This window comes from Dromiciops gliroides, chromosome 1 (genome assembly GCF_019393635.1).
Source record: "Dromiciops gliroides isolate mDroGli1 chromosome 1, mDroGli1.pri, whole genome shotgun sequence".
NCBI classification, from domain to species: Eukaryota; Metazoa; Chordata; class Mammalia; order Microbiotheria; family Microbiotheriidae; genus Dromiciops; species Dromiciops gliroides.
Window position 1 is genome coordinate 70,165,301 of NC_057861.1, and position 17,502 is coordinate 70,182,802.

The 17,502-nt window shown below is 47.6% G+C and overlaps 2 protein-coding genes across 8 annotated transcripts in view; one reads left to right on the top strand and one right to left on the bottom strand.

The window, feature by feature from the left end:
• Positions 1-11,863, bottom strand: part of RLN3 (relaxin 3) — a 36,513-nt gene extending 24,650 nt beyond the window's left edge. For both annotated transcript variants that reach the window (XM_043995161.1, XM_043995152.1), the window contains exon 1: positions 11,429-11,863. The gene's annotated coding sequence lies outside the window, so the exon portion shown is untranslated. The remainder of the gene's footprint in view (positions 1-11,428) is intronic.
• The window catches only part of RFX1 (regulatory factor X1), a 37,592-nt gene that overhangs the window by 9,155 nt on the left and 10,935 nt on the right, over positions 1-17,502 (top strand). For 2 of the 6 annotated variants that reach the window (XM_043995067.1, XM_043995095.1), the window contains exons 2-6: positions 6,355-6,706; positions 14,538-14,647; positions 14,954-15,037; positions 15,342-15,434; positions 16,620-16,715. In XM_043995067.1, coding sequence (XP_043851002.1) covers positions 6,355-6,706; positions 14,538-14,647; positions 14,954-15,037; positions 15,342-15,434; positions 16,620-16,715 — 735 coding nt within the window. Of the gene's footprint in view, positions 1-6,296; positions 6,707-11,999; positions 13,014-14,537; positions 14,648-14,953; positions 15,038-15,341; positions 15,435-16,619; positions 16,716-17,502 lie in introns of those variants that run through there. The other 4 variants (XM_043995076.1, XM_043995105.1, XM_043995084.1 and 1 more) reach the window with 3 other exon arrangements.

Consider the following 17,502-nt stretch of genomic DNA (forward strand, 5'->3'; position numbering starts at 1 on the left):
CCTTCTTTTTTAAATCTTCATTGTCTTCCCATTTACTTGCTTATTCCTCAGTATTACACAGTGCCTAAGGTCTGCCTCTCCCTTAAACCCCCCCTCACTTAAATCTTCCATATCTCTTCTTCCTTTCACTGGCAAACTACTTGAAACAATTTTCTATATTTATTAACTCCACTACTTTACAACCCTCTCACTTCTTAAAACCCTTAAAACCCTTGCAATCTTGCTTTTGACTACACATTCTTCTCAGGCTGCTCTCTTCAAGGTTACCAATGAGCCCCTCCCCCTTTTTGATACCTTTATTTGATATCTTCATTTCCAAATATATCCCTCTCAAAGAGATCCATTCTTTGCAACAAATAATAAAAATAAAGAAAATGGGAGGTGAGGAAGTGAGGGATATGGGAAGCCAGTTTAGCAAAACTGAGCAATACTTTAACTGATTTTTTTGGGGGGGGGGGCAGGGCAATGAGGGTTAAGTGACTTGCCCAGGGTCACACAGCTTGTAAGTGTCAAGTGTCTGAGGCTGGATTTGAACTCAGGTTCTCCTGAATCCAGGGCCGGTACTTTATCCACTGCACCACCTAGCTGCCCCCACTTTAACTGATTTTGACAGTGTAGGCAATCTTCCACACCCATAGTCCTCCACCTCAATAAAGGAGGAAAGGAGGTACATCTCTTCCTAAGGACCATTAATGGGCCTTTAGCTGCTAAATCTCATGGTCTTTTCTTAGCTCTCCATCTTCTTTTACCTTTCTGCACTTAGGGAACTGGAACAGCCCCTTCAAGATGTTTCTTCTTCCCTTGGCTTCTTCTGTGATGCTTCACTTTCCTGCTTCTTCAACCTATTTTACTATTTCTTGTCAGTCTCTCTCTCTCTCTTTTCCTTTCCTTTCCTTTCCTTTCCTTTCCTTTCCTTTCCTTTCCTTTCCTTTCCTTTCCTTTCCTTTCCTTTCCTTTCCTTTCCTTTCCTTTCCTTTCCTTTCCTTTCCTTTCCTTTCCTTTCCTTTCCTTTCTTTCTTTCTTTTTTTTTTTTTTTGGTGGGGCAATAAGGGTTAAGTACCTTGCCCAGGGTCACACAGCTAGTAATTGTCAAATGTCAGACCGGATTGGAACTCAGATACTCCTGAATCCAGGGCCGGTATTTTATCCACTGCACCACCTAGCTGCCCCTGTCAGTCTCTTTTCCTGTCTCCTGACCCCTTATTTTGGGTGTACCCCAGGCTCTGTTCTGGGCTTTCTCCCTTGGTGCTTCATTTCTGGGTAGATGACCCCCTTGTCTATCTGTATTTCTCTAAGCTCTCTGACTTCAGGCCCACAGCACCAGCCACTGCTAGACATTTCCAGAGTGACCTTTAGATATCTCTAAAACAAAACTCATCTTCACCCAAACCCATCCCTCCAAACTTCCCTATTTCCTTTGAAGGCTCTATCCTATTGCTATTCATCCAGGTTCATAAACTAAGGAGTCATGGTTTCCTTCATTCTCCATATCCAGTCATTTGCCAAGCCTTGTCATTTCTGCCTCCACAACACCTCTCACATCTATTCCTTCTTCCCATGAAGTTAGCACGCATTTACTAAGCACCTCCTCTGTGACACGTACTGTGCTAAACACGAGGGAGACAAAGAAAGGCAAAAAAAGACCCTGCCCTCCAGGGGCTCTCATTTTAATGGGGGTGGGGGTGCAGGGAAAGAAGATGTGAACAAATAGTAGAGTAGAAACATGACTGCTGCTCTAGATCAGGCCTTCGCCATCTCAGCTGGACTCTTATAATAGCCTTGGAACTGGTTTCCCCTTTTTACTCCTGCCCTTCTCCCCTGCATCCCCATCTGTCTGCTGGGATCTTCCTAAGGCTCATGTCTGTCTCTTTAACTCCCTCAGAAACCTCTCATGCTCCCCATGCCTCTGGGATACAGTACACAACCCAGTCCTAGCTGGTACGTCCCTACCTTTCCAACCTTATTTCAAACCTCTGCACTTTATTAACTTTACATTCCAGGCAAATAGGGCTCCTCTCTCCTCTCCAAGCTCAGCATGCCTGTCACCTGCCTCTGTGTCTCTGCACTTGCTCAAGTTGTCCAGAATGCTTAGACCCCAGATTCCTGGAATGCCTCCCTTTCTCATCAGAACCAGTCAGAGTCACTGAGGCTCCACTGGGATGGTACCTCCTCTGCAGCTGCCCAGTTTCTCTCCTCCCACCTCCACCCAGGTGTTAATGCTCTTTCCCTCTTTAATTACTTTGCATAATACTTATTTTTGTATACACAATATCATTCCAGTAGAATGTAGACTCCTGAAAGGCAGAGATTATTTCATGTTTGTCTTTGTATCTCCATGGCCTTGCTCATTATAGGCATTTGAATTAAATTGTCAAGTAAAATGCCATATGACTTGAATATGGCTTCACCAAATTCTGTGAATAGCTCCAAGAGTTTGAATGAACCCTCAGAGAAGAGAAACTGATCTTTTTCTGTGACTACCCCCGAGGCAGCCACGGAAACTGCCTACACTTTTGACCATCTTGATGTCATCTGACCCCATCTCAAGTCCTGCCTTCTGTTGGAACCATATTTTGAGAGGGATCATGACCAATGATAGAGCTTCAGAAGAAGGCAGCTAGCATAGGGAAAGGTCTAGAAACTATGCCACATGAGACGGAGGTGAAAGAGATAAGATCTTTAATCAAGAAAAGGGAAAGCCAAGGGAAAATGTGATAAAAGCCCCCAGACCTCTAAGAGGTCACGTTACATTGAAGAGGTCATGTCACATTGAAGAGGAAATGTTTTGTTCCATGCTGCTCCAGAAGGCAGGACTAGCACCAAAGGGTGGATATTATAAGAAAAAACACAATGCCTCCAGAAGGGGTGAAAATCTAGTCACAGATCTCTGACACTGATGTTGTAGAAGAGGATCCAGATTTGGAGGACCTAGGGAAACCTAGGAAATTGGATTCTCTGACTAGTTTTCCCAATCTCTGGGCTGGGAAGAATAATTGCAATGGGTACCTCCTTGGGCTTGTGGGTCCTCCTGCTACCATTTAAGATGATGATTGATTGGTGAGTAGAGACTGAAAGAGCTAAATGTGAACAGTCCTGCTCCCCCATTTTTAGAGGGGACAGAGAAGAACAGAAGTTTACAGAAGTTGGCCATGGATGCTATGAGAGGGCCAAGGAGGCCCAGGTGTACCTCATCAGGACAAACAAGAAAGAAGAAGGTGATAGTTTAACAAGGCTGATCTTTTCAGGATTCCCAGAAAAAGCCTGAAGTCTAGACCCTCTGGAAACAGAAGTGGATTATAGGAAATAGGCAGCTTTTAGCCAAAGACAAGATGGAGCAGATATGACTAACTCCATCCTTAACAGCAACAAGATCAAATTAATGGCCTTTCTCCAGACTGGAGTCTGATTTGGGAGGTTGAACTCTTTCTTTCTTTCTTTCTTTCTTTCTTTCTTTCTTTCTTTCTTTCTTTCTTTCTTTCTTTCTTTCTTTCTTTCTTTCTTTCTTTCTTTCTTTCTTTCTTTCTTTCTTTCTTTCTTTCTTTCTTTCTTTCTTTCCTTCCTTCTTTCTTTCTTTCTTTCTTTCCTCCTTTCTTTCTTTCCTCCTTTCCTCCTTTCCTCCTTTCCTCCTTCCCTTCCCTTCCCTTCCCTTCCCTTCCCTTCCCTTCCCTTCCCTTCCCTTCCCTTCCCTTCCCTTCCCTTCCCTTCCCTTCCCTTCCCTTCCCTTCCCTTCCCTTCCCTTCCCTTCCCTTCCCTTCCCTTCCCTTCCCTTCCCTTCCCTTCCCTTCCCTTCCCTTCCCTTCCCTTCCCTTCCCTTCCCTTCCCTTCCCTTCCCTTCCCTTCCCTTCCCTTCCCTTCCCTTCCCTTCCCTTCCCTTCCCTTCCCTTCCCTTCCCTTCCCTTCCCTTCCCTTCCCTTCCCTTCCCTTCCCTTCCCTTCCCTTCCCTTCCCTTCCCTTCCCTTCCCTTCCCTTCCCTTCCCTTCCCTTCCCTTCCCTTCCCTTCCCTTCCCTTCCCTTCCCTTCCCTTCCCTTCCCTTCCCTTCCCTTCCCTTCCCTTCCCTTCCCTTCCCTTCCCTTCCCTTCCCTTCCCTTCCCACCACAAACTTTCTTTCCCTTCCAACCCAATATCTTATCTGTACTATAAGTGAACCTCTCCTCGTTACCCTCCGAATTCAGAATGATAAGGGTAACAGGTTATTATCTTACATGCAAGAAGAAACAGAAGTTCCAAATGACCTTTCCATAGGAGAAGCAGAATGAAATTGGAAAGCATTTTTAGCTACTAAATAGGAAAGTCTGGCTGGGAGAGCTAGGTGTGCCCTCCAACACACACACATAATTTGTTCAACTCCACATTATCTTCTGGGTTGTAACTGATGCCTTAGGAGAAGGAGTCAGTAGGGTACAAGAGCCTCCCCATCTGTTTTTACCATTGGACTCATTGGTTAGCGGGCCACTTGTGGACTAGGAAGTGGACACTAAGGTGATTTGCCACTCTGTCTTCTTGGAAAAGAGAAAAAAAAGGTCCTTCAGGTGTCAATGAAAAATTTTCCAGCAACTAGAGTTGTTCTCTTTAGCTGGAAGGTCAGGTATCTCAGAGTAGCCAGGTAGAGTGGTGATTACTTGAAATTGGCAAGCCTCATTTCAGACTTTGGGATTTGGAGGCCAAAGAAAAGTGCCTGATAGCCAGGTTAAGACAAATAGTTCATTGACATCCTCTGGCATCTTTCTGGCTCATGGTGATTCATAAGTGTTCTTTTGCCCTAGTGTCTTCTGGAGAGGGTTAGGCTAGGGAACTCTGTTGAGATAGGGCAATAAAGGAATTATTTTCTCTTTGTTACAGAGGGGGAAAATGAATTACAATGAGCTGCTCACAGGCCCACCCTAAGGACTTCAATGTCAGAACTAGGAATTGGCTCCCAAATGCTTGTTTCTAATCTTGTGATTCTGGGTGACTAAGAGTCAAGGTTACTTGCCTAGGCAACTGCTGGGAAGGCAAGGGAGTACAGTGTTCCCATTTCAGGAGACTAATGACTGGAGAAGAGCTGCTGGTCAGGATCAGGACAAAAGGACTCATTTTGTGGCAGAGGCCACTGCTAGAAAGAAATGCTGCCTCTTCCTCCCCACCACCCACCAGATCTCAAGGTGGCATGTCTTTCCCTTTTGAGAAAAGACTAGAGGATGGGGCTCTTGACCACATGCCCCTTTAATTACTGCACTTCAGGCATTTCCGTGGCCCAAATCAATATCCCTGATGTAACTTTAGGACAGAATCATAGCTGTTCAACAGATGAGAAAACTCGAGGTTCCAGATGGGCAATGGCTTTGTGGCCATGACAGAGAACCTGTGGGGAAGGTCCAGAGAAGCTCTCCTCAGATGCTCTAGCCATTAGGAAACATGATCTCCTAGAAGTGATCTCACATCTAATGACTGATGTTCATCAGTTTTACCAGGGGAAAGAGATTTGCAATCTTCTCTTTGGCCCTTCCAATCTGCCTTGGTGTCAGATGCCTTAGGAGGCAGCCTGATGTAGTGGGAGGAGTACTCTGCCCCCCAGGCTCCCCATCTGTAAATGGAAGGGGTTAGACTAGGGCCTCTAAGGAGCCTTCTTCCATTACTAGGGCTGAGACTCCATGCATTTTTGCAGCTAGTGTGGCCTTGGCAATTTTACAGGTTGAAGGGACTCTTTTCCCTGCCTGAAGTCACCTGGAAATAGGAATAAAGTAGGGGTGCAACAGGTGTTCAAAATGAAGAGAACAGGAGTTAGCTGGGGAACTGTCTCACCCCTTTTCCAGAAACACAGCTTGCTGTGGGGAGGGGTGGGGTGGGGACCTCTTGATTTAATGTGGAAAGGGAGGATGGCAGGACCTTGTCAGACATTTGTTTGCCAGTGGTGTGGGCCTGGAGGTAATGGAGCCCATGGACAAGCCAGGCTTCCCTGGGTAAGCAGCAGCCACCAGAGCTGCCAGGGACGTAGAAGGGCAACACCAGACACAAATGTGGGCATTTTACCAGCATTTGAATGTTGGAGAAAGGCTGGCTGGAGCCCCAGTCAATAGGGCATTGGCCTCAGGGACCTTTGAAGAATTGGTTCCCGGTCTAGTTCTGATAATGAATTCACCCATGGTCCTCACCATGTACCCATGCTATAATGGACTCTAATTGGTTATGGGCCATGGGCTCTAATGAAGTTAGTGGCAAACCCAAATGACCTCTGGGAGCTATATGATGTCCCTGATTTGTTCTACTGTGGATTAATTCTTGTTTTTCCTTCTTTTGTTTCTTTCCTCTTCCCAAGGAAGCAAAAAAAAGCCTTATTTATTATCATTTTCCCCACTGTTGGCATGGCAACACAGGCGTACGTTACTGAGCTTCAGGCGGCCCCGCAACCATCACAGCCTCAACAAGCCCCTCCACAGGCTCAGCCCCAGCCACCACCACCACCACCACCACCACCACCACCACCACCACCACCAGCGGCCCCTCAGCCACCACCACCACCACCACCGCCACCACCGCCACCACCGCCACCTGCTGCCGCCACCTCCCAGCCACAGTATGTTAGTGAACTGCAGAGCCCACAGCCCCAACCTGCCAACCAGAAACAGTATGTGACTGAGATCCCAGCCCCCCCAGCACAGTCACAGCCCAGTGGCCAGCCTGCCCCAGCCCCGGCCCCCCAGCAGTTTATCGTGGTGACAGTATCAGGTAAGTACAAGGAAGAAAGACCCAGTCTTGTAGTCCTTACATGAGATGGTTGTCCTTGGAGCACCTGTGAGCATCCCACCTATGAAAACCCTTTGGGATTAAACTCTAGTATAACAAAATCTCAAGGTTCTACAGGTTTAAGGTATCTGGTTCTAATGGCCCATAATCTGATTTAGTAGCAGGATTAGGGGTGCTAGGTGGCACAGTGATAGAGTGCTGGGCTTGGAATCTGAAAGGCCCAGGTTCAAATCCTCCCTTAGACGTGTACTGGCTGTGTAACCTGGGCAAGTCACTTAACCTTTCTGTGCCTCAGTCTCCAGACTTAAAAAATAAGGTTAAAAATATCACCTACCTCCCAAAGTTGTTACAATGATCAAATGAGATAACACGGGAAGTGTTTTGCACACCTTTATCATCATCGTCATCAATTTTATTATTTATAATAATTGTTTTTGTTTAGTTGTTATTAATAAATAATAATAATAGGACCAGTAGTAATAGGCCTACTCTGATACCAGCAGGCTATGCCTATGTAAAACTTCATATTTTACCAAGCTGGAATAACAAGTATGAGTCTGGTGACACATTCCATGGCTTTCATTGAAGGTTGGAGGATCTCTTCAGGGGATTAACTGTCAGGTGATGAATTTTTCAGCCACAGCAAACTCACAAAGCCTGATAAACAAGAGAAGTCTTATGGTAGACATTATTATTGCCCTCAAAAGTTTGAAGAGTTCTTATTCAGAAGAGGGATTATATATGTATTGCCTTGCTCCAAAAAAATAGAACTAAGACTAGTGGATAGAAGATACAAGGAGGCAGATTTTGATTCATTAATAAGGGGAAATTTTCCTAATGATTAGAGCTGTACAGTGGAATGGAATGTGTCATCACTTGAGGTCTTTTAAGTGGAGGTTAGATAATCACTTGTCAGGGTTATTTTAGAAGGGATTCTTGCTTGGAGTAGGGGTTAAAACCAGATAATTTCTGGAGATCCTCCCAATTCTAGGTGTCTGTGACAAAATGCATAGGAGAAGTTGAACTTTCATCAGTCAGGGAATTAGCCACAATGATGAGATTGTGGATCCTTAAAGTATAATTACAAATAATAGTATTCATTTTCATCTTACTACTGCTAAAAGAAATTGCTAACAGCATCAGCTAACTTGGGCATAAAGAATTCACGTGCTTTTATAGTTTTCTAGGGGGGTTCTGGAGTAGAGCAGGGCTATGAGCCAATCAAATGAGTCTAAAGCCCTAAAATCTCTGGCCCACTCCCTGCTTCCAACCCCCAGGCACCAACCATAAGATTCCCAGAAGACACCTAAATTCCATGACTTCAATGGACTCCCTTGTGTTTTTCTTCAAATACCATAATGATCACAGAATTATTCTTCACCCTACTCTTCCCTACCAGCCCCAGGCATTATCACCCAAGGCACTTCAAGGCCAGTGAGTCATTTGCAAGTCTGTTTGGTCACCTGGGAAACAGGTTTAGAAAGAGGAAACAAAGGGTTAGAATACACAAGTTTGAAGAGTATATTCCTCTAAGGATCTGTGTTCTGGGTGGGCATGGATTTGAGGGATATATAGGAAAGTTTCCATGTTTGAAGTTCTGGTTAGTGGATGAACATCAGGAGAATGTTGCCAGACTAGGGGAGTGAGGGAAGTTATTACTTATGATGCAGACTTAGAGGATGAGGGGGGTGCTACTTCATGGCATTTCATTCCTTTCGCCCTCTTTGACAGCTTTGACTGGGTACAACCCGAATTCAGGTGTTACCAACTAGGGGAAGCTCGCACTCCAATAACACCCCTTTGAAGGTGTTACTGAGCTCACCCCATCACAGGCTGTGGTTATATTCCTCAGTTGAGCCCTCTTTGGAAACTGTTTAACTATTTGAGCCAGAATTGCCCTCTTCGTGTATTTGCAGACTGAATGAAGGTTCTAAGCTAAGACCAAGGTGGGAGGGGGTAAAAGTGACAGAGGAACATTTCTTCTCAGTCTAAGGGATGACTTCTTAACAGTTGGAGTCACCTAGAGAAGGAATAAATGCTTCAGTGTGTAATGAGCTCTTTGTCGATGAAAGATGGACAGCTGTTTACTGGATACTGTAGACACTGTGACCCACCGCCCTTTAGGATCTCTTCCAACTTTATCACCTGATGAGACTGGTGAGGCAAAAGAGTAGGGCAAATAGGTTCACCCAAAGTTACCTTTCTGTCAATTCCCCTTTCTTTTCTCCTAATTGTTTTCATTTTGTCAGTCTTGTGGGCATTCATTGGGACAAAATATCTACTTGCCAACCTTCTAAAGGAATGAAAGGGGCTTTGAGGTACTTTGGTCCTGACTATTCAAGTTGTTCATTGAGGGCAAAACATTTCCACAGGGGTACCCTGAGGTACCTTACCGCAGGAGACTGGCTCAGGCTCCCAGACTACCAGACCCTGTAGGCTAAGAACTGTCTGGTCTATTCCATGGCCAGAAGCAATTGGAAATTATCCAGGGATCAGCGCAGGGGAGGAAGGGGCCTTCTGGCTTCAGTTCTCTGGAGTGACACACGGAACACACATACGGGAGGCAAGTTGAGGGAAAAATGACAAGCTGACAAGTCTAACAACAGAATCCTGTCCCCAACCAATCTGCCCTGGAGGTGACTTTAAAGATGGTACTGGTAAAGATCAAATTACTCACAGTTGGGAACAAGACTTTGAATTCAGAAATCTCTGTCTTCAGACTCAGCAGAACTTTTCAAAGAAATCTGAGCAGGAGGGAGGAAGGGTACTGTAGATGACAGTGGGCTCTGTGCCCAGAGAGGCTGGATGCCCAGCTGAGGATAGGATGTGTATTCTGGGTCCCCTAGCCTAGATCCTCAGGAAGAAAGAAAGTAGTCCTTTGCTACCAACTTGCCAGTATTAAGACTGCACTGAATGATGCTTTCTTTTCACTTTCACAAACTTTGGTACCCAGAACCCCAAAGAAATAAGTCAGTAAGTTAAGATGACACGTCATACAATTTACATTTAATCTTGATTTCTTTTGTATTGGGTTGTCTTGGCAATCTATTTCTGTATGGGGGGAAAGATTAAATGTCCTTGATAGGATCACAAGAGGTTGTATGGGATGTTTATAGTATCTGAAAAGTTCTCATTGGTAGGAAGTTTTTCTTTATATTTAATTGAAATCTATCTCTCTGTAAAGCAAAACATCCCCTTCCCCCCTACCATCTGCCGTGGGCCCCCCCCCCCCCCCCCCCCCCCCCCCCCCGCAATATCCAGCTTTCTGGAGGATGTCCCTTATCTGTTTTCCATGGTATTTCTAAGTGTGGAAGGGCAGGTGGGCCTGTGGCTATTCTGAATCTTTCAGGTGTCTTATGTGCCTATTTCACCAGACACCTGGCCATTTTTACCCTCTGTCTCTATGTGAGCTGTATCAAAAATGAGTCCCCACCACAGATAGGGAAACATAAGCTTAAAGAGAGATCGCATAGATCTTGGGTCATATAGGATCTCAGAGGCAGAGCTAGCTGGAAAGCCTCAAACCTTTCTGATTCCTGGCTTCTATAAAAGGTACACATGTTTTGGCTGGGAGCCAGGAGGCTGCCCAGGTCCTGTGAGCAATGGGAATTTTAATTAGAGGCCAAGAACAGCTCCATTTCCAGGAACTTTTTTCTCTCCTCAAAACAACTCCCCAGTGGGAGTATCAGATCTCTAGACAGGCAGCATCACAGAGTCTGCAGTGGACTGTATGGCCCAGAGTCAAGCCCTGATTTCTGGACTAGGCCAACACTACCGATAGCCCAGCTGGGAAGCAAGGTCTCTCAGCATCCTGCCTCCTGGCTATAAAGGATCCCTTACCCTAAGAAAATCAAAGACTTTCATTGGAAATCTCATTCACCCTCTCAACCTTTTCTCACTGAAAGAATCAGTCCTTATATTCAGATAAGGCACCTGAGGTCCCACTGGCTTGAGACCACACCACACATCCATGGGAAAGCTGAAGACTACTTGATCAGAGAGAAGGAACCCAATGCAATCCACCATTGTGACACCCAGCCTTCTGGCTATTAACTTCAAGACTTGAGGGCTCTTGGAGGAGGTCCTTTCTCACAAATTTTTATATACATCCATACATAACACCGGAATAGAAAGCTATAGGCAGACTTACCCAGAGAGGCACAGTGCATAGAGGAGGAGATGGCCACAGACCACAGTGTTCCAGAATCACAGAATTGGAACAGACCTTGGAACCGTTTAGCACACCTAATGCCTGAAGAGAAACTCCCTTGATACTCTGCCTGACAAAGGATCACATAGCCTCCACTTCTTGAAGTCTTCCAGTTCCGAGGAACTCACTACTTCCTAAGGCAAAATATTCTGCCTTTGAACAGCTGTAATCACCAGTCAGGCTTTCTTTTCATCTCTCTAGACTCAACCTCTGCAAATGCAGAACAAGAGATGGCTTCTTGTTCTGACCCCTAAGCCAATCTGATCTGTCTTCCATAGGACAGCCTGGCCATGTGGGGAAGTTTGAGCACAGATGTGAATGCTCCTAGAGAGGGGTACAAGAAATACATCACAACAAAGGAGCCACAGCCACAGATGCACACAAACACATACACACAGAGGCATCCCTGCAAGCACAGATCCACAGACACCTTTGGGGGCACATGCACAAACGTATGAACCAGAAAGCCTGAAATTATTAGGAAGCTCACTTACCGAGTGCCAGCTCTCACGTGGGGTACTGCTAGAAAAGCAAACCAATTAGAGCCTCAGCCCAGGCCTAAAGACCTGACTGGTAGCCTGGTGGCAGTGAATGTTCCTCTTCCTGTGTTGTTCCTCAAGTAGACACCCTGACCACTTGTGAGAAAAAATGACAGCTGCTATTAACTTTGGGTCTTGCCCAAGGGTTCCTCTTGTTGGACCTCTTCAAGCAGCAACCAGCCATGCCACCAGCCTGGCGCGGAGTTGGAGACAGGAGGCACAGCCCTGAACCGAGCCAAAGCTCTCTCCCTCTCCGCACCTCCATTCCCCAAGCCCAGTGTTTACAGCTTAGTTGATGTCCCGTCCCTTTGACTGGGGACACAGCGTCCCAGCTTAGGTTACCCACATGCCTAGGTGTGTTGGGAGCATCACGTGGCACGGTCCTTTCTCAGGTTGCTTCCAGCCTTCCCAGTTGGGCGAGAGTCATTAAATGCTTCTTCCCTTGAGGCCCCACGAGGATGCCAAGGGAGGCCCAAATTAAATCCAAGAGAAAGCAGTTAAGCTAACTCCAGAAATTGATGACTTTGTAGGCTATCCTGAGGAATCTGGCTGCCAGAATTATTTCAGTCAGCATTGCCCGTCATCATCATCCCCTGGGGGGGGCCAGCCCTCTCCCTGACACTGAACAGCAGTGGGGTTTGACTGCTCCCTTGTCAGATCAGCATGCAAACTATCTCGGTATCAATATTGTAACTAATTGGCCAGGATCCAGCTTTGTAGCAGCTTCCCAGTGCCCCAAGACATCGTCCCCAAAGGGCTCAGTCATGCCTGAAGTCAGAGGGACAAGTCTGCCGGTCCTGGGCTTTCAAACAGCCTCCTCAGGCTTCAGCTCCTGTGTTGGGCACCATCCCATCTCCCTGAGGAAGATGATCAGGAAGTGATGCACACCTCACCCTTCCTTCAGCAGGCTCATTTGTCCCTTTTACTCCTGCTCGCTGCTCCTACCTGGGGAAAATGGAATGTTATCATCCTCAGTTTATCTCAAGATAAAATGACTGCCCCACCCCCCAGTTCTTGCCCTCCAAGCCTTCAGCCTCTTGAAAGATGCACCTTGCAAAAAGGTAACTTCACTCAAGATATTAGCAGTAGGGGCCAGAAGGGCTACCAGCATGTGGAGACAGACATCTTTCAAGGGGTTAGGATCCCACAGAACTCATGCAGAGGGAGTGGGGGGAGGTGCTGAGGATTTGTTCTCTTTGGGGGAAAAATAGCCCCTCCTCCTGCTCCTCACCTCAGAGAGATGTGCATGAAACTTGACCTCCTTCCCGATAGCATCTCCCCAGCCCAGGTACTGACCTCTCCGTGTGCTGCAAAGGCCCCTCCTTGTTTTGTACCTACTATGAGGGGGATGTTTATTCAGAGAGAACCCACAGGAGCTTTGGAGCAAACTCGAGGGGATTAATTCACCAAGGTTGCTGGTATAAAAGCTGCCCTTGTTCCCACCTGCTCCTGCAGAGAGGCGTGACCAGGAGCTGGCCAGGCAGGCCACCCCTGGGCTGCATCATGTTCTATGATTGCCTCTTCACAGCTCCCTGCCAGCGTGAGTAACCCCCCCCCCCCCATCCCCTTGTGGTGAGTCGAACACTCTGCCCGATGAAGGACCATAAAAAGTAGGAGGGAACTGAGTGTGAATGAATGGGAAGGAGGGAGGAAGGGAGGGACTCAGCCTAAGCCAAGGGGTTGGGGGGTGGAGGGGGAGGCATTATCCCAGAGTTCTACTGCGTCCTGAGACTAAGTTTCTCTGTTTTCACCTGCAAAATAGATAAGCTGATCTCTATAGTACCCTGGTGGGCACACTGTGAGAATCCTTAGCAAATGGGACTAATGTGCTTTAGAAGTGTAACCAAAGGCACAGGCTTGAAGGTATGATCTCCCAAATTCCAACCTAGTCAGGGAAGAATGCCACATCCACGCTTTTGTTTTCATCCTTGGACAAGGAGGGTCTCCCTCTCCTGCCTCTCTATGCTGTCTGTGGAGCAGATGAGGTCAAAATTCCTATCAGCCCAGACAGGGGCAGCTGCAGTGAGAACTGCTGGGAACATTCAGGAGGAAGATAATGAAAAAATTGGAGACTGTACTGTATGAGAATCAGCTGAAGGTAGTGGAAATCCTTATGTAACCTAGAAAAGGAAGGACTGACTAGGGACATCATCGTTTATATTCTAATATTCGAAGAGCGGTTGTATGGAAGAAGTAGACTTAATCTGCTTGGCCCTGAGGGGCATAATTGGGAGGGGAAGTCCTAGAGGGAAGTTACAATGGCTTATTTTAGCTATAGAAAAGGAAAAAAACTTACCAGGGCCAGAAAACTTAGCAATAATTATCTAAAAGTGAAATTAGTTTCCTCCAGAAGTTTGAATTCCTACCCCTGGAGGTCTTTCAGGTGGAAACTGGGTGAGTCTTTGTCATTCCTTGTAAAGAAGATTCTTGCTCAGAGGGTAGACTAAATGACCTCTAAGGTCCATCCATCCCTTCTACCTCTGGGATTCTGAGCTTCTGTTGTTCATCTGAGGAAGCCAAGCTGGATCAAAAGAAAGGTCAAAGGGGGCTGGGGCATTGGAGTTTGAGCCTTGGGCTCCTGTATTCCTGCAGAGCCAAACCCAAGGATTGGCCTCACAAGGCCTTCATTGCTCTGGTTCTCTTTAGCCATCCCCCTTTGCCCATGTCTCACTGGACTTTAGGATACCTCTTCCATTCCAGTCACAGGGCCATGCCTGGGGCTTTCCCCTGGCAGTGAAGCGAGGTGGAAGAGTGGATGGATGGAGTAGGCAGGTGCTAAGCCTTAGGGCTCCTAGACAACATTGCTTTCTACACAGCCAACCCATTCCTACAGGATCCACACAAATGCAGCTGACATGGGAGGTGACCTCAGCCACATTCAGAAGGATAATCTAGCAGGAAGTGTAGGCCCCACTGGAGTTCTGATGCTATCCACATCCATCGGCAAATACTTCTGTCCTCTTCCTAACACTTTAGAGACCCTAGAACTAAACCCAGATCCCAAACTTCTGCCTCCCAGCACCCTAGGGACGGTGTTCCTGATCTACCCCCTTCCTCCCTACAGAAGGGGCCATGCGGGCCAGTGATACTGTCTCAGAAGCCAGCCCAGGCTCCACAGCCAGCCAATCTGGAGTGCCAACACAAGTGGTCCAGCAGGTCCAGACCACACCACAGGTATGGGGATTGAGTGGCTCACTCTCAGCATGGGGCCACGAGAGGCTGTCTCCAGCCACAGGGGGCGGAGTCTTCCCCATCTTGGAGATGAGTATAGACTGCTGTCCTGTGCCCCTCGCTGCTGCTGCTCCCTCCTCCACGCCTGCCCTTTAGCTCACCATCTGCCAGAGCCATCTGCTTGCCTTCTCTTATCAAGATGCTTTGCTTCATTCTGCTCAGCTTACTCTCCATCCTCCCCTTCCCTCACCCCACAGTTTGGGGGTCAAGGCCAGTCCCCTTTCACCTCACTGAGATTTGTTCCAACAGCGGTTGCTGGTCCAGGCAAGTGTGCAGGCCAAGCCTGGTGCCGTGTCCCCTCTGCAGCTTACCAGCATTCAAGTGCCCCAGCAGGTAAGGCTGACATGCCCAAGGGGTAGAGGGAAGGCAGCATTATCTTCTCTGGGGCCTCAGAGTCCCACCATCTCTAGCCATGAAAACCAGAGAAAACCAGCTGTGTGGCTTTAGCCCAGTCCTTTTCCCTCCCTGAGCCTTGGGTTTCTCATCTGCACAGTTATGGGGTTGAATTAGATGGTGTCAGAAGAGCCTTCTAGCTCTAACATGCTTTGACTTTTAAAGGCCAGCCCCCTGCCATCTCTGGGCCTGGGTCATGCTCCCTGCACCAGCTTCCTCCTAATCCCAAGCATTCCCCCCACAGCGATTGGTGGTGCAGAGCACAGCCCAGGCCAGCAAAGGAGGCCCGGCCTCATTAGCTGTCCATAGTGTCCAGCAGGTGCACTCTCCCCCAGAGGTAAGTGGCAGCTCCCAGCCCGGTGGTCTTCCCTCCCATCTTTTTCTCTCTTTAAGCTGTTTCTCTGTACTTCTCCCTTAGCTTGCCTGTCGCTCTCAGATGCTGGCTTCTGTAGGTGACATTTAATGAGGTCAGGGTGGCCTCTTGCCAAGGTTAGCAGCAAAGGATTTTTGTCAGAACAGAGAACGTTGTAGCCCAGACTGAGCTTCAGCAGAGCCTGGATTTTAGGGCCTCAGAATGGGGAGCACAGCAGCTTATGAGACTGAATATTGCATCTCCTTCTTTCTGGGCTGCTGTGTGATGCCTCACCCCAACCCACTCTCCCAATCTCACCATGGACAGCGTTACCTCAGAGCTAAAAGCAAGTTGTCATGCCTCCCTCACTCCAAGATCTTTACAGGGATTCTCCAGTCTTGGAGTGGGGGGGGAGGGGAGATGTGAGGGTTTATCAACTAAGACATTGAGAGCCAAGGCCAATTCCACAAGAAACCCAGAGATGCCTTGGGAATGTCATTCCATAGCCTCAGGATGCCTGTCACTCAACCCCATCCCTCCCTGCCGACCAGAGCCCTCCCAGACCAGTGCCCATAAAAGAACCAAGCAGTATTCTTGGATTTCCTGGAGTCTAAAGTCCTGCAAAGCCAGGGAGAAGACATAGTCTTTAACCCCTTTTGGCTGTCTTATTAATTATCCCTCTGGTAATGTCCCTCTGATCCATGCTAGCATTTCAGTACCAAACCAGGGGGTGGTGGGTGGCATGAGGCAAAGTCTGTCCTGGGACTAGCCTGAGAGATACCCAGGTGGACTTTAGAGAATGTCTAAGAGAGATTAGGGGGTCAATTCTTAGCAGTGACTCTTTTTTTTAAAAGGGAGACCCAGCCAGGGCTGGGTACTAAGCAAAAGCTCAGGACCTCTGGACTCATTTGCAAACTTTGTTGCAAGAGAGAGGTTCTCTCCCCACTGTGAATGGACTAATTTCACCCCAAGCCCTTTAGCAGATACAGGGAATTGCTGGGCGTGGGTACCAGGAAAAAGCCTACCGTAATGCCTGAGCCTGTCCTTGCCTCTCCCTGTCTCTCACTGTCTCTGTCTCTGCCTGTCTCTTTTTCCCTCCCTCTCTTCTCTGTCTCTCTCTACTTCTTTCTGTCTCTCTGTCTCTTTCTCTCTCTGTCTGTCTCTCAACAGCGATCACCAGGACAGGGGAACAGCTCCACCAGCAAAGCTGGCTCCGTGCAGCAGCTCCAGGTGCACAGTGTCCAGACCGTCCCTGTCACACAAGAGGTATCTGACAGGGGAGGTGCCCAGGCAGAGCTGTTTCCAAGGGCCCTGAAACAGTCTGGGATCTGTAACCACTTTAGCATTCAATGAGCACTGACCCACTGTGGAACTGGTTTGGAGCTGAGACCAGACTCCATATCCTCCCTTCTGCTGACTCCCAGTGGGACCTTGTGCAAGGTTCAGTCTCTTTTGGCCTCAGGTCCTCATAGAGGTGATTTCTTAGGCCTTTCTGGTCCTCAGTCAGGTTCAGTGGCGTACCCAAGACCATACAGCAAGTTAGGACCAAAGAACCCAAGAAAAGTGATGCCCATTAGAATGACCTGCCCAAATAATAATGTTGGAGATTACCGTTCCATCCTTCCCTCCCTAGAAAATGCTTTCCACTGATTCTCATTGCCCCAGAACAGCTGATGCTGCTCATCTTATCACAAGATGCTGGGATCTGCCCTGGGAATCTCTTCAGAGAACGAGCGAGCAGTGGGATGGGAGGCAGACAGTTTTATTGTCTGGTTCAATTGAGGAAGTGGATAGTTTATCTTTATGGCTTGGCTGGGGATGCATGAGTGTTGGTCTGGTCTTGCCAGGGAGGAACTGATTACTACCTATATGCATTTCCCTTTTGGCAAAGAACCATGAGAGGAGGCAGTAGGGGAGAATAAGTGGATCAGTCAATTCCGCAGGCCTGGGCTGTGTAGCCCCTTGTAAGAACAAGAGGTGCCCCAGATCCCAGGACTCTTCCACATGCCTGAGTGCTAGACACTGTAGCTACTCAGCCTAATAAGAGTAACAG